We start from the raw sequence: 27,695 nt of genomic DNA on the forward strand, positions 1-27,695 counted from the left end.
TAACCTGACACTGTCCCCTTTAAGGCGCTGTAAAAACTCCAGGAGCATACTTTTGTAAATATTGGAGGAACCTGTTTTTAATGGTATAGAGAAAGTCCAGAAGGGCTTTGACCTACAAATTGCAGTTATGGTTTCACTGAAACCTTCACTTAGAGTGAAATCAGCTTTTTTCATACAGCAGCTTCATTCTAAGAAGGTTCCACTGTATTTCAAAATGGCCACGATATTGGATTCCACAGACTGTCACTAGTTTGGATAAAGTCAGTTTGCTTTCATTCTCTTTAATAAACTTTCAAAACTACTTTTCCTCTTTGTCCTTCTCCAGCAAATGTGTCAGAACCTGTCTATGGCTTGATGTGCAGTAAAATATTTAAGTCTGTATAGGGGATCCTCTTGTTTGAGAGAGGTTCTTAGCCTGTATGTGTGCTGTTTTCTGTTTATTTTGGGGTTTTAAAAAAATAGATTGTTATTCACATGAGCCTTGGCTCTGGAGGTCACATTCTGCCTTCAAGTGGCTGCTTGCTTTGGAGCATGTTTAGCTGATATGTGGCCTTGATCTTTACTTAAGAATAAGAATATAAATTATCCCTTTTAAATCTAAAGGAAAAAATACATATGGCTTGGGGTCTTGAATCAAAACTGAAATGGACACCTGTTTGCCACCTGTGCCTTGTACCTAAATCTATGGACTAGCCTGGGGCACTGCTGACACTTCTGTAAAAGTCACCTACTTTTTCTTTCTATATTGAACAATTCTGCTATACAATCAGATAATCAGTTTACTGTATAGTTGTGCAAGAAAGTTAATTGTGGCTTAAATAGACCGTATTGTTTTGTCTATTTCCAACTTGACCTTTATCTTTGACCATCAGCAATACCAATAATATATCAGCCATAATACTGACAACTTATTTTATATTAAACAGTTGTGCTTGGGAGCTTTAATTTACCTGCAGAATCTTTTCCAGGCTGCTCTTTCTAGTGAATGTCTAGTGATTTGTCTTTCTCCCATTGCTACTGTAAACATTCTCTCCATAACAATCCATAAGGTTTTCACAGAATCTCAAAATGCAACTCTTCTTTACAATCCTATCTGGGACTCTACAGCTGTTACATTATAGTAACATTGTGCTTTGAGTGTTGGTATAAGTAAAAAGCAAAGAAGAAACAGATATCTGGCAGTATAGAAACTTAGGTGGAAATAGCTAATTTATACTGTTATCATGGGAGAGCTGAGTATTCTGGAGGCTGTGCAATCAGTGTCAGGGACGGAAGGGAAAGGAGGCCATCCATCTGTTGCAAGCACAGCCATTAAATAGTTGCCTAAATCAGTAGGTCGCTGGAGAGTTCTTTATATTAAGTGCTGCTAATTCACCAGAGATAGAGGTTGTCTCAGTTGTAAAGGTGTCCACTTGTCCATCCTTCTGCTGAGGAAATAGTGCAAAGAAGTTGCATTATAGGAGCAGAGTCTGTTCAGTAAACAAATACCTAGCTTTGAAATTCTGCCTTACTCCGCATGCACAAAATCCTTGATTAAGTAAGTCCCACTAGCTGGCAAATCTGTAGAAGTGCATTTCCAGAGAATGTTGATCCTTTTTGCGTTGGGTATTTCTTAAAGGAGGAGAACTTTTTCTACCACAGGATCTGAAGATACAAGTTAGCTGAGTGCAGTCATTACAGGATCCCTTTCTCACTTTGTGTCACTGAAGATACCCACTGTGACTCTGCAGTGCTTAATTAGATCTCCAGAAAGAGTCATTGGAATAAAATGACTGATGAGGAGCAAATCGTTTGTGAGAGGTTTTGTTGGCATTCTAGTCAAAGAAGAACTCTCATCTCTGGGGATGGTAACTGCAAAATTAAAAGCACTCTGATTCTAGGCAGAACAGAAGGTTGTTGCTTAGAAAGAACGGAGCATCTTTAAGGACCGATTTGTTTTTTCTCTCAGGCTGCTGAAGGTAAAGCCCGAGGAACGGCTGACTATAGAAGGAGTCCTGGACCATCCCTGGCTAAACTCCACTGAAGCTCTCGATAACATTTTGCCCTCTTCCCAAATGATGATGGACAAGGTTTAGATAACGTTTTATTATTTCAAAAAGGTCAAGTCTGGAAACTGGCCACATTGATGTTTGTTAAGCATTTTGTTTTAAAACTATGTCCTGCAGATTAAGAGCTCAGATGTTGATGACCTTCAGAAAGAGAAGGAGAATCTTTGTTCCTGAAACCAAAAAGTTTCATTTAAAACTGGGCTAGAAAGAAAATGCTTGAAGATCGGCTGTAAAGAGCAACCCTGACCTAGTGAGACTCAGGAGGAGATGGACAGTTACAGTAAATGTGACCTATTAGAGCTCTTCTGTCTCTAGGTGCTTTGCTCACTTCAGTATTGCATCCTTTTTCTCCTTCATTTACCTTGGTTCTGCAGCTATGAGTCCATTGGTTGGCAGTCAGGGGTTCAGCTGTGTGGTCTGTATCACCCCCTTTAAATGACTAAGTGGAAAACTCATTTGCACAAAGGTGGTCGCACACTCAGGTCTCTAAGATCATGGAAGTTAGACATGGAGAAGACCCATTAGACTGAGTCCAGGCCCTTGTAAGGTCAGGATATTATCCAGCACAGGGTCACTGCTCAGTACTGAGCTGGTCTTGTGTAGCACAAGCATGATTTTATTGTGCATCCCTGAAATGTGTGCAGGATTTTTATGAACTGTTTTTGTACTGGCTTATATTGGCCTTTTATACACAAAGGAACTAATTAAAACACTATGTGTAACTTTTTCCATTCCAGGCAATGGTTGCTGGGATACAACAGGCTCACGCAGAACAGCTTGCTAACATGAGAATCCAAGACCTCAAAGTCAGCCTCAAACCCCTCCACTCTGTCAACAATCCAATTCTACGCAAGAGAAAATTGCTAGGGTAACTTTCTAAAAAAAAAATTTCTAATGTTTTACAATCTAATAATTCCTAAATGTCAGAAGTCAGGATGCTTCAATTGTTGTTTAACACTTAAACCTCTGTTAAGATTTGTTTGACTGAAATTCCTAAAATGTCTAGTTGGTTGGTTGGCTAGTTCCTACTTCCTGTGCTGAAACAGCCGGAGTCAAACCTAGTAACCATAATACATGTATAGCATCTTCACAGCTCCAGCCAACACCTCTGTGAGGTATGAAAATGGTGGTGTTAGCCTCATCTTACATATAAGGAAACTGAGGCAGGTAGGAGAAGTGATATGGCACCCAACAAATCAGAGGCAGACCCTGGTTTTGCACTCTCATGTTCTGAACACAGTTGCCAACTTTCACGCTGTAAATAAGTACCCCAACTTTCACAATAAGCCAAAAAAAATCAAGCTAATCCCATTTCAAAACAAGCCAATCCCTAAGAATCCCAACACTCTGTGACTAGATCCCCCTAGCATGCAGTCTAGAACTATGGTGGGCCCACTGTGCACCCCTGACTCTCACCCCTGCTTGTCCCCCTTTGCTCCCGCTTGCCGATCAAAAAAAAGAAGCAACAGACTACAAGCCAAACAAGCTACATGCCAAAAGCTAGCCAACAAGCAACTCACAAGCCAATTAAGCCAAAAACAAGCCCAGTTTCTGTGTTTTTTTTCATGGGTTTGACATGTCTGGTTCTGACCCTATTCTTAGATCCCTTAGACCTATTTCTCTAGATCATGCTGTTAATCTTTACTAAATAGTTTTGTCACCTTGATCTCTAGCCCCGTTCAGTCCTTATTGTCAGTCAGTTCCTTGATTTAAAAAAAATCTTTTCCATGTCCCTGCCAAAGGAGCATTATGAGTACATAGTGAAAGATAGCAATATTGCAGGGCAGAGGAAGAGTCTGATCTGAAGAAGAATTTCTCTCAATTCTGGACTTTAAAAAGCTGTTGGTCAGTCCAGCCTAGATATTACAATTAGATCTAAATAGTTGGCATAAAGTTGAAACATTCATAGTCATAGATTCCAAGGCCAGAAGGGACAACTGTGATCATCTAGTCTGATGGGTCATTGAACTTCCCTACAATAATTCATAGAGCAGATCTTTTAGAAAAACATTGTCTTGATTTCAGAATTCAAAGCAATATAGAGTCCACCATGACCCTTCGTAACTTGTTCCAATGGTTAATTACCATGAGTGTTAAAAATGTACACCTTAGTTCCAGTCTGAATTTGTCCACCTTCATGTTCCAACCATTGGATCATGTTTACCTTTCTCTGCTAGATTGAAGCGCCCATAAATATTTCTTCTGCATGTAGATACTTAGATGGTAATCAAGTCACCTCTTAGCCTCTGGGTTAAGCTAAATAGATTGAGCTCTTGGAGTCTCTCCCAATAAGGCATGTTTTGTAATCTTTTAATCACTTTCATGGCTTTTCTCTGAACCCTCTTCAATTTATCAATATCCTTCTTAAATTGTGAGCACCAGAACTGGACATTGTATTCCAGCTGCGGTCTCACCAGTGCCAAATACAGAGGTAAAATAACCTCTCTACTCCAACTCAAGAGTCCCGTGTTTATGCATCCCAGGATCACATTAGCTCTTTGGGCCACAGCATTACATTGGGAGTGCACGTTCAGCTGATTATCTACCATAACCCCCAAATCTTTTTCAGAGGCCTGGTCTACACTGGGGGGGCGGGGGGGGGGAGAAATCTATCTGTTATGCAACTTCAGCTACATGAATAACGTAGCTGAAGTTGACATACTTAGACCTACTCAACACGGTGTCTTCACTGCAGTGAGTCGACTGCTGCCGCTCCCCCGTCAACTCTGCCTGCGCCTCTCACGGCGGTGGAGTACAAGAGTCGACGGGAGAGCGCTCGGGGGTCGATTTATCGCGTCTAGACTAGATGCAATAAATCAACCCCCGCTGGATCAATTGCTGTCTGCCGATCCCGCGGGTAGTGTAGACATACCCTGGGTAACTGCCTTCCCAGGGTAAAGTCCCCCATCCTGTAAGTATGGATTGCATTCTTTGTTCCCAGATGTTACATTTACATTTGGCTGTATTATATTGTTTGCTTGTGCCCGGTTTACCAAGCGATCCAGATCACTCTGAATCAGTGACTTGTCCTCTTTGTTATTTACCACTCCCCCAACTTTTGTGTCATCTGCAAACTTTATTAGTGATGACTTTTTGTTTTCTTCCAGGTTATTGATACTGTTAAAAAATGTAGGGCCAAGAACTGATCCCTGCAGGACCCCACGGGAAACACACCCGCTCAATGACACTTCCCTGTTTACAGTTACATTTTAAGACCCATCAGTTAGCCAGTTTTTAAATCCATTTAATGTGTGCTCTATTAATTTTATACTATTCTTTTTCATGTGGTACCAAGTACGATACTTGGCATAATATACTTAGACTTCTGTAAACACTATTATTTTTATCAACCAAACTAGTAATCTCATAAAAAAAAATCGTTAGTTTGACAGGATCTATTTTCCATAAACTCATGTTGATTTAATTAATTACATTATCCACCTCTAATTCATGATTAATAGAGTCCCTTATCAGCCTCTCCATTATCTTGCCCAGGGTGTCGCTGTTAGGCTGTCAGGCCTATAATTACCCAGTTCATCCTGTTTACCCTTTTTAAAAATTAGGACAACATTAGCTTTCTTCCAGAACTTCCCCAGTGCTCTCAGACTTATTGAAAAGCAAAATTAATGATCCAGTGAGCTCCTCAACCAGCTCTTTTAAAACTCTTGGACCTGTTGATTTTAAAATGTCTTATTTTACTAGCTTCTGTTTAGCATCCTCCAGGGATATTAGTGCAAGGCAAAGAATGTAATCATCACTGTATGATGAAACTATATCATATTTTTCTCCCAAATATACAACAGAAATATTTATTGAACACTTCTGCCATTTCTGCATTATTATTGATAATTCAACCATTTCTTCTAGCAAATTACCATTGCCAGAATACTTTTTGTTTCTAATATATTTTTTAAACTCTTTATTATCCTTAACACTGTTGGCCATAGATGTTGCCCTGTGTCCCTCAGCTTCCTTTATCAATTTTCTACACTTCATAACTTTTTTTATATTCATTACTGTCAGCTTCTGCTTTCTTCCATTTGTTATCTATTATTTTTTTATTTATAAGTTTGGTATATTGTATTAGGAATTTATGGACAGGGCTTAAGAGGCACTTCGCAATCTACCTACCAACGAGTTAAAATTTAAGCTTAACAAGAAAAAAAATTCTTTTGACACATCTGACACCACTTAAAATGACAAAGGTTCAAATTAAGGCTAATAATCAAACAGTATGTGAACTTCAGAGCAGGTAATACACGTAAAATTCAAAAATTGGAAGCAACAGACTAACTTGTAATGGTATTTTGGATAGAGTAACTTTCCATTTGAGTAAAAGCAGATGGAGTGTAAGTATCTAGTTCTTACAAGTACAGGAAATTGAGTATAATTTTTTTTCTTCTGCTGTGGTTAGAAGCAGAGTAGCTACTCTTCTTGTTTTTTTCCCCAAATAGTGTTTGTATTCAGGTAGTTGGAATCTTTTATTACATTGTATTATGGCATTTTGTTTGGAAAAATAGTTGAAATTTTTTTTGAAATCTCTAGTTTTAAATGTATGGAAGGGCATATCAAGTGGGGCCCCGAAGGAATCAGTTACAGGTCCAGGTCTGTTCAATATCTTCATCAGTTATATAGATAATGACGGAGAGAGTACACTTATAAAGTTTGCCGACAATACCAAGCTGGGAGGGGTTGCAAGTACTTTCGAAGATAGAATTAAAATTCAGAATTATCTGGACAAACTGGAGAAATGGTCTGAAGTAAATAGGATGAAATTCATTAAGGACAAATGCAAAGTACTCCACTTAGGAAGGAACAATCAGTTGCACACATACAAAATGGGAAATGACTGCCAAGGAAGGAATACTGCAGAAGGGATCTGAGGGTCATAGTGGATCACAAGCTAAATATGAATCAGCAGTGTAACACTGTTGCAAAAAAAGCAAACCTCATTCTGGGATGTATAAGCAAGACACAAGAAGTAATTCTTCCGCTCTACTTCGCACTGATTAGGCCTCAACTGGAGTATTATGTCCAATTCTGGGCACCATATTTCAGGAAAGATGTGGACAAATTGGAGAAAGTCCAGAGAAGAGCAACAAAAATTATTAAAGAAAACATGACCTAATGAGGGAAGATGGAAGAAATTGGGTTAGTTTAGTCTGGAGAAGAGAAGACAGAGGGAGGGGACATGCTAATAGTTTCCAAGTACATAAAAGGTTGTTGCAAGGAGGAGGGAGAAAAATGGTTCTCCTTAACCTATGAGGAGAGGACAAGAAGCAAGGGGCTTAAATTGCAGCAAGGGAGGTTTAGGTTGGACATTAGGAAAAACTTCCTAACTGTCAGGGTGGTTAAGCACTGGAATAAATTGCCTATGGAGGTTGTGGAGTCTCCATCATTGGAGATTAAGAGCAGGTTAGACAAACACCTGTCAGAGATGGTCTAGATAATACTTAGTCCTGCCATGAGTGCAGGGAACTGGACTAGACAACCTCTCGAGGTCCCTTCCAGTCCTACGATTCTATATCATTTATAGTTAGAATGGAGCAGACCTAGCTATAAGAAAGCGGTTAGAGCAGGACAGCTTGGGAATCAGGACTTCAAGATTTGTTCCAGGTTCTGCCACTGATTCACTGGGCAAACCACTTAATCTCGCTCTACTGCAGTTTACTTATCTGACAATTAGGATATTAACTTTCTTTTACAGGTTTCCAGATCCCATAAGAGAAATATACATGGGTTCAGAATTATGTATTGAGTAATGGATATGATCAGACTTCTTTCAAACTTCTGCTATTAGCAGTTATTTTCTTCTTAGATTTGGCTTTTGGTTACATGGCTGTGTTGTGCTCAGACTGTCATAGTGTTTCCTTCTCACTCCCATTTGTTACAGCACTAAACCGAAGGATGGTGTCTATATCCACGATCCTGAGAATGGAAGCGACGATTCCAATGTGGCTCTGGAAAAACTCAGAGATGTCATTGCACAGTGTATTCTACCACAGGCTGGTAAAGGTCACCGCTTTTAAGAAAGCTAATGCGTGTTTACTGTGGTGCCAGTTTAGCCCCTGTGTCAGCAATGAAGAAGTATGCCCAGCATTCCTATTGTAATAGTCAGTCTCAGGAGACAGGGAGCAGATTGTCTGACACGGAGTCCTAAAGGGGCTTGTTTTATAGCTATAGGACAATAGTTTCCTTGCAGGAAAGCCCAGCATCTTTGGAATTGTCCATTTTTACCAGCCCTGAAGGCAAAGCTAACACACACATGAATCAATGCCCTTTTGCCCTAGAATGTGCATCTCTAGGACACCTTATACAGGAAACTTCATTGCAGAAGATTGATTCATATGCATAACTTTTGTGCGACCCTTTGCTGATTTATGTGTGATGGGATGTCTAGCTAGAAGAGCCTTCCAGTGCTTGGGAGTCACACATGCCACTGTAGGGGATCTGTGGAGGTGCGTATTGTCAGTTGTGCAGCCTTTTGAAGGAAATCAGCACCCTGTTGGTCAAGAGGCAGGAGAGGATAGAAGACAGATCTACAGAGCCTGGGGAATGAGTTGCTGTTCAAATCAGTTACATGGATTCTTCTTGGTACGGCCCAATGGAGACCTGGGAGAAGGAGGGATTGAGATGTGGGCAAGATCACTGCAAAACTTTCCAATTACAAGAATAGGATTGCTGTTTGTAACAGCATGTGGATTGTAAATTACCTGTGTAATAAAGTGTTAACACCTTGCTTTAACAGTGGCATGTGGTGCTATTAAACTGGCTTTCTAAACAAAGCCTCTGCTCCCCAAACCAGTATGCAGGAGAAAAAGAAGGGTGCATCCTTTGCTGAGAATTTATATGACAAATCTGTTTTATCTTGTCTTTCTTTTAAATAGGAGAGAATGAAGATGAGAAACTGAATGAAGTGATGCAGGAAGCATGGAAATATAATAGGGAGTGTAAGTTATTGCGAGACACTCTACAGAGCTTCAGCTGGAATGGTAAGTGGCGCCTTCTCCTAAGACAGAGACTGCTCTTATATGCAGGGTATGTTTTGAAACCGTTTTAACAAACCTGTTTTAAATCCATTCAGGCTTAGATGGCCCCAATGGTGTCAGTTTTGCCAGCACAGAGCATGAATTAAATAGTTTTTTTAAACCCGTTTAAATTTTATGTTTGAGGCTGAGGTAACCTTTTCAAAAAGCACCTAAGTCCCATTGATTTTTGAATGTGGGTTAGGCCTCTGAGTCACTTGGGGGCTTTTCAAAATGTTACCCTAAGCGTTACTGTCCGGGATCAAAGCATCAGTTTGTATTCAGCCAGTTATGACTGTCTGCTTTCCTCCCGGCACCACACTGAAACTGACTTGCTTTTTCTTTAATTTCAGGCAGAGGATTCACAGATAAGGTGGACCGGCTAAAGCTGGCAGAAATAGTGAAACAAGTTATTGAAGAGCAGACAAACTCCCATGATTCACAATAGCTAGAGCTTCTTACTATTTTTTTTTTTTTTTTTTTTTTACCATTTGAAAGCTATTCTTTAACTGTAAAATATTTTTTATGTAAATTAATAAATCATAATTATTTCATTAAATTTCCACACTGCTTGAAAATCCTGTATAGTTGTAGATACAAAAATCATTGGTACTGTAATATTTTTTTAAAAACTCAGTTCCTCAAGGTATATATGATCACTCATGTACTGTTAATTCATGAGTCCCTTGAATGGGACAAATTATATTGTTAAAGACCGTTTGTTTTCTTAATAACCAGATGCAGAAGCAGCCTTCCGTCTGCTATACAGACAGCTGAGACAACTACAGTTTTAGCATTTTGCTCAGTAAATATTTGAAGCAAGTGCCATGGAACAAACTTCATAGGCATCCTTTTTACCTAAAATCTGCAGCCTTGTAGTGACAGCAGAATAACTTTCTCCTCTGCCAGCTAACCCAAGAGCCACTCTTAGCATTGCTAAGGAGACACGTACTCAAGTCCATACTCTTGCTATAATTTTCAGTTCTGATTGGTAATTCTGTACCTCTCTTCTCCAGCTCCACATCTTGCTCCTGGCTTCACCAGGACTTGAGTGGGTAATTCAGCATCAGATGCCTGGTCTTCATTTTAAAATAGTAGGGGAGAACTTCAGTAACTTGTGCTTATTGTTTTTATTTTAATAGTGATCTCTCCCTCAGGCAGCAACATGTGGGTGGATTTATTTGCCTTTTCCCCAGATGAATAGTTGAGCCTGAGTTTTGTTTTTTTTCCACCACTCCACCATTTTCCTTCTGGAATATATAACCCTGTAGAAGCACAGAATCAAGCTTGTCCTCCTGGCTGGAAGGGATCATCCTGTGTATAATCACAGTGCTGCTGTGCGAGATGGCTAGTGGTCATCCATCTATGTCCCTCATTGGAGTCCAAGCACATCCGCTCTGTGATTTTCTTGAGCTTCATCTGCCTGGGGAGAGATTGACCCAGAGCTGCCCCCGACTCAGGTCCCTATGCTGCAGCATACTGTGAAGGCCACCAAGGGCAAATCCTTACACTAGTCTGAAACTTTGGCTCCAAAAAAAAAAAAATCTGCTTTTTTATAATTTAAAAAATAAATAAATCTGTAAATATTTCTAGTTTTCTATTTTCTGATACTTTCCTTTCTTTTGAGACTCGTTGAAGGCTTTTTATAGAGATATTTTGGTACCATACCTGTGCAGACAGAGAAAGTATGGTCTGCAGCCTGAAGTGCCAATTCAGGGCTATTAGGAGTAATTACTCTTGAACTTTGTTACATTTCATAGCTCATTACTCTTGGGTTTACATTTAACAACCTGAGCCATAAATCTCCCAGTGTACTCAGTATGGCAGTTGGGCCACATTCTGTCTTTTTCTAAATCAGACTTCCTCTTACCTGTTTGCTTTGGCTGGCAAAGGTGCATCTGATTCTTTTTGTAGGATTTTGTAAACAATGACTTGGTTTTTCCTACATAAAGGAGATGTTTCAGTTTGTCTGTGTGTCGGCTGTTTTGATCCCTTCCAGCAGTACCCCCACTGCTTAAAGCTTTAAACTGCCTGATTATTGCAATTTTAGGACACAGTCCTTACTTAGCTAGCACCTTTCCTGACTACAATGGGAGATTTTTGCCTACTAAGAATAGCATCCTTAAACACTACATGGAATACTTGTGCACTGATACATACTAATGAGAAAGGTAGTGAACTAGCAGGCAATGAATAATGGTTTTATATTTCCTTGCTGGAAACCTAATTTTTTGGTAAAGTGAACTTGATCTCTGGCTAGTTCTGGTTAGTAACAGTCCTGCCCCATAAAAGTATACGAGATGGGAATAACTTCCAAGGCTGTGGTCCATAGGACAAATGGAACATGGATACTTTAACTGTCGTCCTCCATAAAAGAGATGCCCTCTCCAAATTAAGGCATAGGTACAATATGTTAGCAGAAATGAGCATTCTTCACTTCTCCGTAGTAGCAGCTGCAAGGCGTCAGGATGGTACACCTTTCCTTTGCACTAATCTCTCGCTCATGTCAACATCCATAAAGTCTTTAAATATTTGAGATTGTTTTAAACTTTCACTCAACGTCTGTTTTTCCTGGGACATCTTAATTGTCAACTTTTAAGCATGGTGTATGGAGAATTAAACAAGGCAGTCACATCATTTTAATAGGGATTGTGTAGCTAATTCCCCACAAACTGCTTTGAAGCTTTATCCTGTAAGCCAGGAGGCCCAAACTTTGCCCCACTGAGCACCACACTGGCATCTTCCCAGGAGCATAAGGCCACCTGTAGCTCGCATATAAAATGGATCAGATTGTAGTTATCCTCATCTTTAATATGGAATGCTGGGCAACAAAAAATACTGGTCCCAGAATGCCATGCTCTCTTGTGATCCAACCAATTTCTGCTTTGTGAGCAAGATGGAGTATAGCATGCAGGGACCTGTTCTCTCATGCAGGTTGCCTCCAGTATTAAAGGTGATCATGACAAGGCTTGCCTTGTAGAATTCCACGGGCCAAACTTTGGGCACTACTGCCTTAACCAGTGACCTGGTATTTCCATATTGCTTTGCTTTGGAAGCGAAGCCAAGATGGGATTCCCAAAAACCCCTTTGGTGCTGCTATTTTGTAATCACCTGTAAGAAATAGCTTCAAACTGTTTCCACAATACAAAATATCCATTTTGTAGAAAACCTTAGAGTATTATGGCAACTACTTCTAGGAGAAATCCAAACCAGGGCTAGAAAATGGCAAGGAAGACCTACAACTGGCTGGCTAGTTACTGAGCATTGTGACCGAGTCCCTCCTCCATTTATCGGTTTTAATTTATTTAAATGACAGGATGACTTTGTGCCGTTAATAATTGCAAGATGGGTAAATTCAGGCCTGACTTAGAACGGTTTCAGTATTTTAACGTTGCAGATTTGGAGGGGGAGAAGTCAAATTTCCAAGTCTCTGGTGGAAAAACTGCCTTTTGTAAGTTTACTTTGATATTGTCCATATAGTAATTGAGAATAGATTAATCTGAAATGCGTCGGAAGGAAGAGATTAAGGTGACAGTAGTTGAAACTGAAGGTCAAATGGCTTTATAAAATGAGAAAATGATTTATTTTACTTTTTAAAAATTAAAGTTGAATTCAAAAAAATTTAAAATTAAATACACTAATGGATTTCATTTAAATATTTAAGTAAATTTTATTTTTTCTGCCCTATATTTTTATTTTTCAGTGGATGAAACTGCCAGGTATTTTGTCTTGATTTGGTAATAAACTCCACCAGTTCTCCTTAGCAGACTAATATTTTAAATATCTTGAATTGAAAGGGTCTGATGGATGGTACCCCATAAAAGAATCTTTCTTTATAAAAACACAAAGGATAAAGGAAGCTACTATGCGAGGGGTTCTTTTTGTTTTTAAATAAAACTCTAAATAAATCTTTGCCTGAAATCATTTGACCTTTTATATATTTTTTTTAAAATATATATCTGGCTTATCTTGTGATTTGACTGTTTGGGGCTATTTAAAAAAGAAAAGATTAGAAGAACTTGTCTAGAAAGAGAATGTGTTGGCTTGGAAATAGGAAGTTGTTAAATGATATCATTACCACGTGTTTTTCCTTTGGAAATCTCTCTTGGAACCCTTCATGTGCCATGTTTAACTTCTGTGTATTAAGAATATTTTCATTTCTCCTTTTCAGTGTTATCTGTAATATTAGTTTATTTTGGATCAGTATTAGATTGTAAATATTATTCATCAGTGTACATAAAAAATGATTTTACTAAACTTAAAAGGTATCTGGCTTTTTTGTTTGGATCAAGGCAGAATTTAAATCTTTGTAGCCCAAAAGGGAGAAAGGGACAGTCCTGTGGTCCACACCCAGGACAACTGGGCTCTGTTTCTCTCACTATGTCATCTGACCTCTCTGCTTCAGTTTTACCTGCCTGTAGTAGAATGGAATAGTCACATTCCTTTGTACCTCACAAGAGTGCTGGGTGGCCTAACTTATTCATATTTGTAAAGTGCTTTGAGATAAAATGTGCTGTGTTTAAGGGCAAGCTACAAAACTGGGCTAGACAAAGCACCAGAAAATAAAGCTAGGTGACCATCTCACACTGATAATAGGTGGGGCAAGATAACCTGTCATCTCTTCTTTAGTAACTATGATGCCTCCCTGTAGATGGTATCAGAGGGGTAGCCGTGTTAGTCTGAATCTGTAAAAAGCAACAGAGGGTCCTGTGGCACCTTTAAGACTAACAGAAGTATTGGGAGCACTTGCATCTGAAGAAGTGAGGTTCTTACCCACGAAAGCTTATGCTCCCAATACTTCTGTTAGTCTTAAAGGTGCCACAGGACCCTCAGTTGCTTTCCCTGTAGATGGCAGCATTATGCACTCAATAAGAATACAGTTTAGCCCCATTCTGTCAGAGTATATACAGTAGAACCTCAGAGTTACAAATACATCAGGAATGGAGGTTGTTGGTAACTCTGTTCAGGGTTACAAACATTTCAAAGAGTTACGGTTGTTCTTTCAAAAGTTTACATAAACAACTGAACATTGACTTTACAGTTTTGAAACATTACTATGCAGAAGAAAAATGCTGCTTTCCCTTTATTTTTTTCATAGTTTACATTTAAACAGTACTGTACTGTAGTTGCTTTTTTTCTTTTTTGTCTCTGCTGCTGCCTGTTTGCGTACTTCCGGTTCCAAAGGAGGTGTGTGGTTGACTGGTCAGTTGGTAACTCTGGTGTTTGTAACTCTGAGGTTCTACTGTATAACTTACTGTAGCTGTAATTTTTGAGTTGGGGAGATAAAGTTGATGCATTTCTACTATGGTAGCTAAGACTCAATTTAATGTTTTAAATCTGATGTCTCCTTTTACATTTGGTGACCCCACGCTGTAAGGGTATTATTGGAAGCAGAAACTAGTTATTCTTATTTCCTTAATGAGTTGCATAAAGGGAAAACTCTCACAAGGCATTGCATTAAAGAAAATGAAACTGAAGCAAAGGAAGGCATTGCAAGGTTTTGAGTTCACTATGTTGCAATTTCTCTCTGGAATGATGTTGCTTTTATAAGAACTTTACACAAATGGGAACTGTCCCAAGATTTCCCGTAGAATTTTGTTCAACCTTTCAGTAAAGAACACCCTCTACTAGGAGACTGATGTTTTTTCTTGCTTCTTGGGTAGTTAACTCATACTTCACTGTATTACAGTCTGCATTTGATATCAGTCAGATATCTTCAGAGCCCTGTTAGAATATGGCAGGAAGACGGGAAAAGAGTGACTGTCCAAAGGCACATTCTAATTGATGCTACACCGTGACACCAACCCAATGAGGATCTCATCAGTGAAAAATGCTTAAGAAATCTCTGCACTCCTAAAGTTGACAGGGAATGGAGGGGAGACGTGCTGAAGATAGGCAGGCTGGGGATGGAGGGAGATGGGGAGGACACAGTAACAGCAATTTTGGGGCATTGCTGCCTCTCCAACCCACTTTCAATTGTAAATAACTTAACTATTCAGTAAAACTATTTTTAATCATTAGCATAATAGAAAGTGAGTGGCTATTTGATCTATAAAGCATTGCTGTGACATAGCATCCATGTTGCTGGAGAAAGGAGGAAAGAACAGGCCTAAAAAGTCCTGGTAACTTAAAAAGAGAGATTACAAAAACACAAACAAGCTGTATATATGTAAAATTGTAGCAGGCAGGAAGCTTACAAGCCTCTTCATTTTCTCACCCTACTGTGAGAATATCTTTCAGAGCAGAAGGCTGCATTGCTCAATGCATGCAACCCACTTTCCAAAAAGAACAATTAAAAAATATATATATATATATATATATATATATATATATATATATATATATATATATATATATATATATATATATATATATATATATATATATATAAAATGTCAGCTTATGAGCAGCAATAGGGTGTTTAGAAACGGGCAATACGCTAGCCAGTGTGCCAAAAAGCATTAATTAATAACCCAAGGTGTGTCTTGTTGCTATATTAGGTCCCAATGAGTGACTGAGGCATTGTTCACCACCCTTTCTTTCCATTGCCTTATTCATTCCAAATTTATATCGAGTAGAATCCCAGGGATCCAAATCTCCATTTCATGCCCATCCCTGCATGGGGGAACACATGGCTGCATTCTGAGCTTCATGCCATAGAATGTTCACATTCAAAGAGGCACGAAGAGAAACAGACACGATCTGGGCCATTCCATTGCAGCAAAAGTTTCGGGAGTAACATTTTATAAGTGTTATCCCCTTCCTAGTTTAGGAGCCTAAATTTCCTTTCACAGACAGATTTGTTAGTGTTTCTGTGCTGTATAATATAGCGGAGTTGGCCTCTCTGGCTGACCTGCTGCTTTGTTGGACGTAGTATTGCCCTGCCAGACAGAGAGAGAGCACCCCTGAAAATACAAAAAAGACACAGATGGGGAGGGTGCCCATAAAAATGTATGTGAAAGGTGGCAGGCAGCTTTGATCCTCCAGGTGGATCTAGTTGGTGATATGTAAGGAGAGTGTGGGGAATATAACTTGGTCATTAAAATGTTCAGAGTCAGAGAGGGAGGCAGTTAGTTGGGGGTATGGGCAGCAGCTAGCAATGGAGAAAGGGGCATTACCTGTGTCTTTTTAAGATGCTGGGCTGTACTGGGTGAAGGAGCTGCTCTGTGATTGAATTAAGGGCAGTACTGCTGCGTTAACATATCCCAAGATTTCCCTTCTCTGCTGCAGTTTGGGCATCAGCAACCATAAATCAGATCCAGAGAGCACTCAGTTTAATCCAGCGTTAATGCTGAGGAGTCTGATGGCAAGGGACAGAGTGCTAGGACAAGGGCTGCTCCTCAGACTGGGCATCTCCATGGTGCTGCTAGGGTCTCTCCTTCCCAGCACAGACTCTAGTCCTCATCCACCTCCACGGTTTGCTTCCTATGAAGTGATAGTTCCGAGGAAGCTAGCACCGAAGGAAGGCAAAGCCACCAATGATGAGGTGTCCTATGTCATCAAGGCAGAAGGAAAGAACCACATTGTTCACCTAAAGCAGAAGAAAGGATTCCTAGTAAAAAATTTCCCAGTCTTCACTTACGATGCTAGAGGTCAACTGAGAGTAGATCTGCCCCATATTCCAGATGATTGTTACTATCATGGGTACGTGGAAGATACCCCAGAGTCTCACGTGGCCCTCAGCACCTGCTCTGGACTCAGAGGGTTTCTCCAGATTGGGAGCTTAAACTATGGCATTGAACCCGTGGAGACTTCCTTTACATTCCAGCACCGTCTTTATCGAACAGAGGAGATGGAACCCAAGGCTGTGACATGTGGATTAACCGCCAAAGAGATCAAATATCAAGCTTCTGAAACGGAGAGGAGGCAGGTTCCCAAAGCGGAGGAATTTCATCCCTGGACGCACACTAAGTATATGGAGCTTCTTATAGTGGTGGACAAACTGCGGTTTGACTATTCAGGCAGAAATATAACGAATGTTTCGATGCAAGTTGTTGATGTAGTCAGTATGGTGGATGAGCTTTTTTATCCTCTTCGTCTTCGCGTACTACTCACTGGACTAGAGATTTGGACAGAAAGCAACCCCATCAAAATTACACACAATATAAGTGAGGTTCTTTCCAATTTTAACCTTTGGAGAAAACGTCACATTTATCCACGGGCGCCACATGATGTAGGACACCTGTTTGTGTATATGAACTTTGGAGCAAACATTGGAAAAGCGTACCTGAGAAGTGTCTGTGATAAGAAACGTGCATCGGGTGTCGAAGCATTCCTGCATGGCCCTTCAAGGGAGTTTGCTGTGCTTGTTGCTCATGAGTTGGGACATAATATTGGCATGAAACATGATGGAAAAGAGTGCGTATGTGCCAATGACAGTACCTGCATCATGAATGCGCATCATATACAAGTCCATCAATTCAGTAACTGCAGTTCTAGAGACTATTTTGACCTAACAGTGTCAGGGCAAGGACGCTGTCTGAATAACATCCCAGAAATTGAAAAACTATTTCACGTGCAGCATTGTGGCAACTTCATAGTTGACCCAGGAGAACAGTGCGATTGTGGCTCCAAAAAGCAATGTAAAAAGGACCCTTGTTGTGATCACACTTGCCAGTTGAAGCCAGGGGCTATTTGTGATTTGGGACAGTGCTGTCACAAATGTCAGTTTCTTCCAGAAGGAAGAACATGCAGAAAGAAGACAAGTGAATGTGACCTGCCTGAGTATTGCAATGGGACTTCTCCGTGGTGCCAAGAGAATGTGTATATGCAAGACGGGACTTTATGCAGTGACAACGGCTACTGTTTTCATGGGTTTTGCTCTACTCACAATTTACAATGTCAATACCTCTTTGGCAAAGCAGCCATGGCAGCTCCAGAAAGTTGCTTCAAAGAAGTGAACTCAAAAGGGGATCGGTTTGGCAACTGTGGAGGGGATGGGGGAGATGTAAAGTTTGAGGCATGTAAATTGGAAAACATCTTGTGCGGAAGGGTGCAGTGTGTGAATGTAAAAAGAATACCGCGGGGAGAGGATCATACGACCATAATTCAAACTCCGGTGGATAATATGTGGTGCTGGGGTACAGACTTTCACATGGGGATGGAGCTTTCTGATACTGGTATAGTAGAAGATGGAGCAAAGTGTGGTACAAATAAGATTTGTATTAACCATACATGTGTCAATGAGACAACAGTGCTGACATCCAACTGTACTGTAAAGAAGTGCGGCGGCAGAGGGGTTTGCAACAGTAACGGGAACTGCCACTGTAATGATGGTTGGGCCCCTCCGAACTGTCAGTTCGCCGGCTTTGGAGGAAGCATTGACAGTGGGCCCCCACCACTTTCCAAAACTGGACTCTTTAGTTTTGTCGGGACTATTGTGGGCATAACCATTGCTGCCGCTATAGTCGCTGCAGCTATTGCTCTCTTACTTAAAAAGCCTGTAACAAAAGTGATTCGTAGAGCATCTGAAAGCATTGCGCAAATAAATCCATCTCTCAGGAGCATGTAAAAATAAGGCAGCGTTAGCTTCAAAAAGCCAGTGCAGAGTGGCAAGTCCATGGTTTAGGGTTCTCAGAGCAGTTGTGGAAATGCCTGGGGAACCCTGCCGGACAATCGATGGGTCCGGATGACTAGTTTCAGTAGGACTCATGTAAATTTACTTTATACATACGCACACACACTTTTGGCAGTTTGTTCCGTTTTTAAAAATATTTAAATAAATTTGGTCTTGGAATCAAATAGCAAAACGGTCAGCGAATTAAAAAACTGACTGATTTAAATCTATTTATCATCCCCCCGCCCCCGTCAGCCCTAAGCAATTCACAGCTTGTCTGTGCCAGGGTTCTGACTGGAATCCGGCAGCCTTGCTTCCCCGTTCATCCCCAATGTGTTTTTTTAGGATACTGGTGAAGTGGCACACAAGCTGGCAGAAGAGGGGCGAGACCCAATTGGGAGTTTTAAAAACTTAATATTTAGGGCTAAGGTTCCTATTTTTTGCCATTTTTTTTCTTCACAACCCACAGGTTTTTCCCTCAGCAGAAACTGGTAGCACCTAATATTGTCCCCTTCAGCAAAAGTCAGCTTTCCAAATGGCCATCATCTCTCCTTGTTCTCAGTAAGACAGAAGCCACAGGCAGCCCTCAGTTAAGATGGCTGCCACTTCCCTACAGCCTGTGGAGGAGGGCTTTAGGCAGCTCTTAAAAGAAATGGACACTGTCCGTGTCCCCCATTGTTACGCATGGGGCTAAAGTACTGCTGCCTTGAGGGAGGAGGGCGGCCCCATATTCTCTGAGGAGGCAGAGAGGGGCACTGTGAAGAACAGGTGGGCGGGGAGGGGGGGTGAGAAAGGGTCGTTGACCCCAAGGGAAGGACACTAGCATGGGCAAATATAGATGAGTGAAGGAAGAAGCCGTGGAGGCTTCCCAGAGAGGGTCAGGAGGGAGGTGGGTTATCGATAAGGGCAAAGGCTAGAGTGGGATCAATGGCAACCACTCCCGCCTTACCCCACCCCATGGCGTAGGAGAGGGCAAGTGGAATCCCCTCCAAGCAGCCAGCAAGGGGGGGGGGGAGGAAATGACCCCTTTTTGTGGTTTTTAGCAGTTCAGGTTGAATTTTGAAGCTCACAGAAAATCAGGGTCGGGCAGCCTCACCCCTGTAGGCTCAAAGGTCAGAACGCAGACCAGAAAAAAAAAACAGTTTAACAAAACAAAAAACAAAAAAGTCCCTCGCTGTTTAAAATAATCTCCTGCTACGTGGGGAGCTGAGTCATGATTTTTAAATGCTTGTTTTTGGCAACACAGCCTATGGCCCTCCTGCATTTTCCCCCTTCACAAGCCCCTGCCCCCCGCCCCCAAGCCTCAGCATAGTAGCTGCTGACAGCCATCCAGCGCCCCATTCACCAAATTGTCCCCTTCCAACACATCAAAGGATTTCTCCAGGCACACACAACTCATTATCTTAACACTGGGCGGTGTTGGAAAAGGAGGTAGTGGAAGACTGACATCGCTGAGGGCCGGGATGGGTGCTCTGTGGTGTACAGGAATCGGGGCAGTGCTAAATGCTAGATACCATTTCATTTCTGTCGTGCAGTCGTGGTACAGGTGCCACGTGCAGCAATATTTTAATTGCGTCACAACAAGGACTTTTGTGAATTGTAGCTTGAATAGCTGCACCAGCTCTTGTGAGAACTGACTCAAGGAACGGGGCGAAGCTGGGCTTTCACGGCGCTGGGTTCTGGCATAGCTTGGAAAAGTGCTAGTTTTACACACACACACACTCTCTCTCTCTCTCTCTCTCGCTAATTGAAGTCCTACATACTCTTAATTGGAAAGCCCTAAAGTCTGTCTCTGCACAAGCCACACATGGCTACGTTCTAAGCCCCTCTCCAATACGAGCCACATGCCGTAGAATGTTCACGTTTAAAGACGCACCAAAACAATCAACCGCCATCCCGGCCATTCCACAGCAGCAGGAATTTCAGGGGTTAAACATAACCCATCTTTTGGTTTTTTTTTGGTTTTGCCCATTTAGAAGCCTGGATTTACTTGCATACAGCGGTTTGCTAGTGGGGCTGTGCTTTATTATATAGCGAGAAGGTCTGTTGCGCTGTGGTACTTGGTATCACACAAATGGTGAGCACAATCCATTGATGTTACAAAGGAGAGATGGGCGAGGAAGGAGCCCCCAGAAATGCGGTTGTGAAAGAGGGCCGGCCCCTTTGTGCATTACTTGATGCTGATCTGGAGCGTGAAATGTAAGGGGACAAGTTTTACTGTGTCTACTCACTAAAGCTCAGAGAGGCAGTTGGCAGCGGGCATGGGCAGCAGTTGGGAGTGGAGAGAGAGAGGCATTACCTGCTGCTTTTTAAGATGAGAAGGAGCCACTCGGTGATTGAATTAACGACCGTGCTGCTGAGTTAACACACCCCACAATTTCCCTTCTCTGCTCCAGTTTGGAAAGCAGCGACCATAAACCAGACCCAGAGAGGATTAGCGTTAATGCTGAGGAGTCTGATGGCAAGGGACAGAGTGCTGGGACAAGGGCTGCTCCTCAGACTGGGCATCTCCATGGTGCTGCTGGGGCCTCTCCTTCCCAGCACAGACTGTAGTCCTCATCCACCTCCACGGTTTGCTTCCCATGAAGTGATAGTTCCGAGGAAGCTAGCACCGAAGGAAGGCAAAGCCACCAAGGACGAGATGTCCTATGCCATCAAGGTGGAAGGAAAGATCCATGTAGTTCACCTAAAGCAGAAGAAAGGATTCCTAGTAAAAAATTTCCCAGTCTTCACTTATGATGCTAGAGGTCAACTGAGAGTAGATCAGCCCCATATTCCAGACGATTGCTACTATCATGGGTATGTGGAAAATACCCCAGAGTCTCACGTGGCCCTCAGCACCTGCTCTGGACTCAAAGGGTTTCTCCAGATTGGGAGCTTAAACTATGGCATTGAACCCGTGAAGACTTCCTTTACATTCCAGCACCGTCTTTATCGAACAGAGGAGATGGAACCCAAGGCTGTGACGTGTGAAGTAACTGATGGAGAAAGAAAACGTCCAGCAACAGTAATGGAGACTAGGAAGGACTTAATAGGTAAAGACCTGTCTATAAGATTCAGACACACCAGGTATCTCGAGCTCTTTATAGTGGTGGACAAAAAAATGTTTGACTATCATGGGAAAAATGAAACCAATGTGACATATCTCGTTGTTGACACAGTCAACATGGCAGATTCTCATTTTCAATCTCTAAAGTTACGTATACTTCTGGTTGGGCTATTGATCTGGACGCAAAGCAACCCCATTAACATTCCTGAAGACATTAGGTTGCTTCTTCAGAGTTTTAATGACTGGAGAAGACTTAATATTTCTCCACGGGTGAAACATGATGCTGCACACCTATTTATTTATAAAAATTTTGGAGCTCTAGTTGGGAGGGCATATGTCAGTGGGATCTGTGAAAGCTATTATGGAGCAGGAGTTGAAGCATACATTTATGATTCTCCAGTACTCTTTTCAAAGGTTCTCTGTCATGAACTGGGTCATAATCTTGGCATGGAGCATGATCGCAAAGGCTGTATGTGTGGCAAACACACAAGCTGCATCATGAGTGAAGCGAGTTCAAGAACCAGTCTATTCAGTAACTGCAGTAAAAATGATTTTTTAGACCTAATGGATAAAGGAAAAGGAAACTGTTTGTTTAACATCCCTGAACCTCACACACTTTTTACCCTTCAGCGCTGTGGTAACAAAGTTGTGGACCATGGAGAAGACTGTGATTGTGGGAACCTACGAGAATGTAGAAGAGATCCTTGTTGCCATCACAACTGCACACTGAAGCCAGGAGCTGTTTGTTCTGTTGGACAGTGCTGTAGAAAATGTAAGTTTCTTCCATCAGGAAGAACATGCAGAGCAATTGCAGACGAGTGTGACCTGCCCGAGTATTGCGATGGGATTTCTGAGTGGTGTCCTGAAGATGTGTATAAGCAGGATGGAAATGCATGCAGTGACAAAGGCTACTGTTATAAGGGGAAATGCGCCACCCATAATTTACAGTGTGAAAGTATCTTTGGAAAAGAAGCTAGAGCTGCTCCAGAAATTTGCTTCAACGAACTGAATGTAAAAGCTGATCGGTTTGGCAACTGTGGGGGTGACGGGAAAGAAACTGCGTTTGAGAAATGCAACCATAGCAACATTTTGTGTGGGAGAGTGCAGTGTGTGAATGTAAAAACCGTACCTGTCTTGGAGGAATATGCAACCATAATTCAAACACCTATGGGCAATGGGTGGTGCTGGGGCACAGACTATCATCCAGGGGTAGATATTGTTGACATCGGAGTAGTGGCAGATGGCACAACGTGTGGCAACACACAGGTTTGTATGAACCGGACGTGTATGGCTGCTTCAGTGATTAAAAGAGCTTGTGATGAGGACAAAAAGTGCAGCGGGAGAGGAGTTTGCAACAATAATAAAAACTGTCACTGTATCATGGGCTGGGCCCCTCCAAACTGTCAATTCCATGGCTTTGGAGGAAGCATTGACAGTGGCCCTCCCCCACAAATAGTGAGTGGCAAAATCTGGTGGGTTTTTTGGGCAATACTTGGTCTTGCTCTCCTCATCCTCATTGCTCTTATTCTTGCTGTAAGAAGATTCAAAGAGTCTATCCTATCATGTCTGCGGCGTACATTCCTCAAGAAGGCGCAACCAAAAGGTCATCCAGCAGAGAAGGATTCAAAGAAGTCTGAAGGAAGGAAACAACATAAGTGAAACGCACAATGGAAAATCCATCATTCAGGGTTTCTCATTGCTGCCTTAGGAAGGCTGGTGGTCCTGGAGCATCAGTGGATCCAATTTACTAGTTCAGGGGGTTCGTTTAAAGTTATAAATTCTTAGCATTAGCATTATATCTTCTGTTAAGGAAGACAGAAACTTCAATACGTTTGGTTTGGATATAAATAAAGAAAAGTAAAACTTACCAAATAAACATGAAAGTTTTACAATTTTCAGCTCAGCACCGAATTTGAAAAAATAATAAAGTAGGTTCTTACTAATTAAACTGAGTGGCTGGAAGATCACATTGCAAATTATTTATTTAAATTCATGAAAGGTTTTTAAGAGACCCAGCTGAGGCTCTGGACTCTGACATAAATTACAAGATAGCTGACTCCATGAGAGCCAACAAAACTCCCTAGCTCTACAAAACGACAGCCCTATCAATCCTATTGGTCTGCAAAAGCCCGATAGAGAGATGCACCATTTAGCATGCCATGATGCTCAACTTACACAGGACCTATTTAGGACTAGAGCTAGTTCCAAAGTTTTAGGTACCTTCATGGAGAATGTAAATTAGCGAGTAAGCAAACAAACACTGCTAACAGTCAAAGCTGCTGCCTCACAGAGAGTACTGTGCTTTGGCAACCTCCGATTTTATGGATCTGGACATGTCAAGGCTGATCTCAGCATTTGTGACAAGGGAAAGGACTAGAAACCTTTTTCTTTTAAAATCAGCCTGGTGGATGTAACTGGTGTAACCAAATCATTAAAGCTTCCTCCCAGCCATGTGCCACCATCCTGCAGATGAGCTGACTTCTCTGGCAAGTAACTAGAGTGGCTTCTGGGTACAAGAGGGCGCAGCTGAATAGCATGAGAGGCAATTTGTTCTAGTGGACTAAACATGCTAGGTTTGTTGACAGTGGGAAAATCAGTAGTGTTATTAGCAAGTTTTAAACACCTGTTTTCCCAGTGTAGATAAATCCCCTGAGAGCGAAGTACTCCTGCATCCTAGTCCTTTCTCTGATGCCTTCTGTGGCTTTGGAAAGTCACTGACCATCTCTGCCTCACTCTCTTTCAGTATCTCTGTCTGTAAAATGGGAACAATAATATTGACATGCCTACAACACAAGAGTGGAGGGTATGGTGATAAATTAGTTAATTGATGTTAAGGCCACTGTAATCATATAGTCTGACCTGCTGCATAACCTAGGCCAGTGAATTTCTCCAAATGATTCTGCATGAAGTCCTAACTTGTTTGAGCTACAGAGTGCCTTTTAAAAAGACATCCAGTTAAGATTTATAGGCGTCAAGTGATGTGGAAATAGTGACATCCCTAGATAAGTTATTCCAATGGTTAATTAAGGTGCAAAATATAACAGTGCAGTTATTTCTCTGCACTTGTCTATCTTCAACTTCCAGCCATTTGAGCTTCTTTTAACATTGTCTGCTTAAGTGCTTTCTACTCGCAGAAACCTTCTCCCTTTGCAATTTCTTATAGACCATGATCAAGTCACCTATTAACCTTCTCTTGGATAAACTAAATAAACTGAGCTGCTTTCGTCTCACCGTATGGCAGGTTTTTCAGACCTCGTATCACTCTTGGTAAAGAGCTCTACTGTGTAAGTGGTAAAATTCACCCACACATACAGAAACCCTCCAATGGCTGCTGCCCTCAGGCCCCTAACTTATTTGGAGAAGTATCCTTGAAATCCCTTTTAAATTTTGTCATCTATCCATTTCCTCCAGCCTTAACAGCTGCGCTGTGCATCTCCTTCAGTGGGAGGCTGGTCACGGCATGAAGGTACCCTCAACCCCTTTTCATATACAAGGGAACCTATGTTCTGGGACTACCCCCAATGAATCATCATGCGCTTCCTCACCGAAATCCTAGGGCTAGCACCATGCATAGCTATGTGATCACAGTGGGAATGATTCATTTCTGATTGAAGAGGTGGGGGGAGGAAAACCCCTCACACAAGCCCACCCAAAAAAGGATGCATCCGCTCTGAATATTAAATGTTTGCTAGCAATGAAATCTGAGACATCAATAACATTTGACAGGAGTTTGCCCTGTACAAGGAGGAGATGACAGTGCCCGATTGCAGAGATTGTTACATACTGCGCCACCTAGTGGCTGAACGTAGTAGAATTTTAGCATTCCGCCCCAGACACCTAACCTGTTCAGGTGCTTTTGCATATCTCATTAGGCATCTATATGTAGCTTTAGGCTCCTAAATACCTTTGAAAACCTGTCCCTCAGTGACTGAAGCTTTGAAACCATTCAAAGAGAACTACTTAACTAGCGTGCAAGGAACAATGGTGTAAATATTACAGTAGTGCTCAAACCCAGAGTAACTCCACTGAATAAAGAGTAATGATATGTTAGCAATAAATTACCCAATTAAATGTAAGACCTTTTTGATGTGTGGAAGGTATTGTATTCAGAATGATTCTTGACTGCCCTGTGACTGATGGCGTGATACATTTCTAACACAGAATGTGGGTGTACCAAAAATACTCTTTTTTAGTATTAATTAACAATGTCTTGTAGAATACTCTTTTAGTATTAATTAACAATGATGTGTTGTAGAATGTGCACTTCACAATATACAGCTCTCTGGTGAAGATGGTATTAAAACAAGTTTTAATACAAAACAGCCATCCAGCCCACAAGCCTAGAGCATGAAATGAATGAACCAGCAAAATCAGAAGAGATCCAAAATGATTATCAGAGAATCATAGACATTAATGACAGAAAAGCCATCACTCATCTCTCCAGTTAGACGTAAGCCAGTCACTAGAATCTGGTTTGTCCATCAATTAGATTATAAACTCCTTGGGACAGGGATCTGACTTTCTGGGAAGCACCCTTTATGCTAGTGGGTGCCATAAAATAATTTCTAACAACAATAAAATCCATGTGATGTCCCATCTAGGCCAATCACAATCAGTTCAGGATTGCATCCTACAGTATATTTCTCCACTGCCTAGTTTATTCCAGTTTCAACAACTCAAGGTGATGCTGCCATCTCTTTAAGGGAGACCAGTCTCTATTTACACAGTGCAACTGATAAAACTTTTGTAGATACGTGAAAGAGTCTGCAAACCCGAATGTCCTTCCCTACAGGGGACTCACGAAGCTATAGTCTCAGGCCCTCTTTATCCTCAGTCACATGTTGTAGACTGTTCACCTTCAACCAGACATGGAAGAAGAAGAAAAAATGCTGTTTGAAACATTCCATTGCAGCAGGTGTTTCAGAGGCAAAGGCCAAAACACTTTTCTTCTTCCCAGTTTAGGAGCCTGAATTTCCTATCATACTACAGAGGTCTGTCAGTATTTCAGTGCTCCAGAATCGAGCAAAGCGGGGCCTTTAGCTGGCCCCTGGCTTTGTGCTATGTGATAGCACCCTTCAAAATTTCTTGTAACCTCATCCAATAGCCATCCCAGGTGTTTTACAAGCATTAGCAATAATGGTTGGGAATAACACCAAAGACAAGGCCTTTAGCTGAAGTCTAGGTTGAACTAGTACATCAGCAATATGGTCATTCAAGTGCTACAGCTGCATGCATTCAGCTGGTCCTAACTCTGTCCCACAATGCAATGCTTTGATTTTGGAGGATGCTCCAAAGCTTCTGCTCCCACCAAATATACTAGGTGAGCAGTCGAATTTTTTTCAGCTTTCTAAGGCTCCAATGCTGCAGCTGAATAACTTGTGGATGTGCAATGGCCTGCCAATGTGCACCCAGTTGCTAGATAGGGGTCTTGGTTTTGGGGCTACTTGCCTTTTGACAGTAACCAGCAGAAATCAGCTGAAGGATTCTAATGGAGCCCACTGGAATTTCCTCTGGGGCAGGAAGAGTAGCTGGAGTGACTGCCGAAGAACAGTGGATTCTGGGTATAGTGAAAAAGCCAAGAAAGTTGACTCAAGGTTGTTTGGATCTGACAAGTCAGGCATTTGCTTTAACTAAAACCATGTTTTCTCCGCTATAATTTGTGGAAATTTGGCTTGGAACCAAGCATTGTCTGTCTATTTGCATCTTTATGAATTGCCAGTGCCAGTTAACTACCACATAGTTAAAAGAAAGTCAGAAACCTTCCACCCCTAGACTAACCATTGGAGCTGGTGTGGTCTAGTGCATAGCGCACAGACCTGGAGCCAAGAGCGCCTGTGTTCTAATCCTGACATTGACTTGCGGCATTGCCTTGGACACGTCTCTTAGCTACTTTGTGCCTCAGTTTCCACATCTATAAAGTGGAGACTAGACTTCCTTACCCTTCAGGATGTTATGAGGATATATTTGTTAGTTTGTACAGTGTTTTGAATGTAAAAAGTCCTGATACTATATAAATA

The 27,695-nt window shown here is 41.5% G+C and overlaps 3 protein-coding genes across 3 annotated transcripts in view; all 3 read left to right on the forward strand.

Moving 5' to 3' along the window:
• The window catches only part of MAPKAPK5 (MAPK activated protein kinase 5), a 32,375-nt gene extending 20,646 nt beyond the window's left edge, over positions 1-11,729 (forward strand). The window contains exons 10-14 of the mRNA XM_065418040.1: positions 1,949-2,069; positions 2,786-2,916; positions 7,942-8,057; positions 8,936-9,040; positions 9,427-11,729. Coding sequence (XP_065274112.1) covers positions 1,949-2,069; positions 2,786-2,916; positions 7,942-8,057; positions 8,936-9,040; positions 9,427-9,521 — 568 coding nt within the window. The 3' untranslated portion in view covers positions 9,522-11,729. The remainder of the gene's footprint in view (positions 1-1,948; positions 2,070-2,785; positions 2,917-7,941; positions 8,058-8,935; positions 9,041-9,426) is intronic.
• Positions 11,730-16,361: 4,632 nt separating this feature from the next.
• On the forward strand, positions 16,362-18,584 carry LOC135890411 (disintegrin and metalloproteinase domain-containing protein 9-like). Its single transcript, XM_065417824.1, has one exon. The coding sequence runs from the start codon at positions 16,362-16,364 to the stop codon at positions 18,582-18,584; it is 2,223 nt and encodes a 740-aa protein (XP_065273896.1).
• Positions 18,585-21,072: 2,488 nt separating this feature from the next.
• On the forward strand, positions 21,073-23,337 carry LOC135890455 (disintegrin and metalloproteinase domain-containing protein 20-like). The gene has a single exon (XM_065417876.1). The coding sequence runs from the start codon at positions 21,073-21,075 to the stop codon at positions 23,335-23,337; it is 2,265 nt and encodes a 754-aa protein (XP_065273948.1).
• The last annotated feature ends 4,358 nt before the right edge of the window (positions 23,338-27,695 follow it).

Source organism: Emys orbicularis, chromosome 16, assembly GCF_028017835.1.
Source record: "Emys orbicularis isolate rEmyOrb1 chromosome 16, rEmyOrb1.hap1, whole genome shotgun sequence".
NCBI lineage: Eukaryota > Metazoa > Chordata > Testudines > Emydidae > Emys > Emys orbicularis.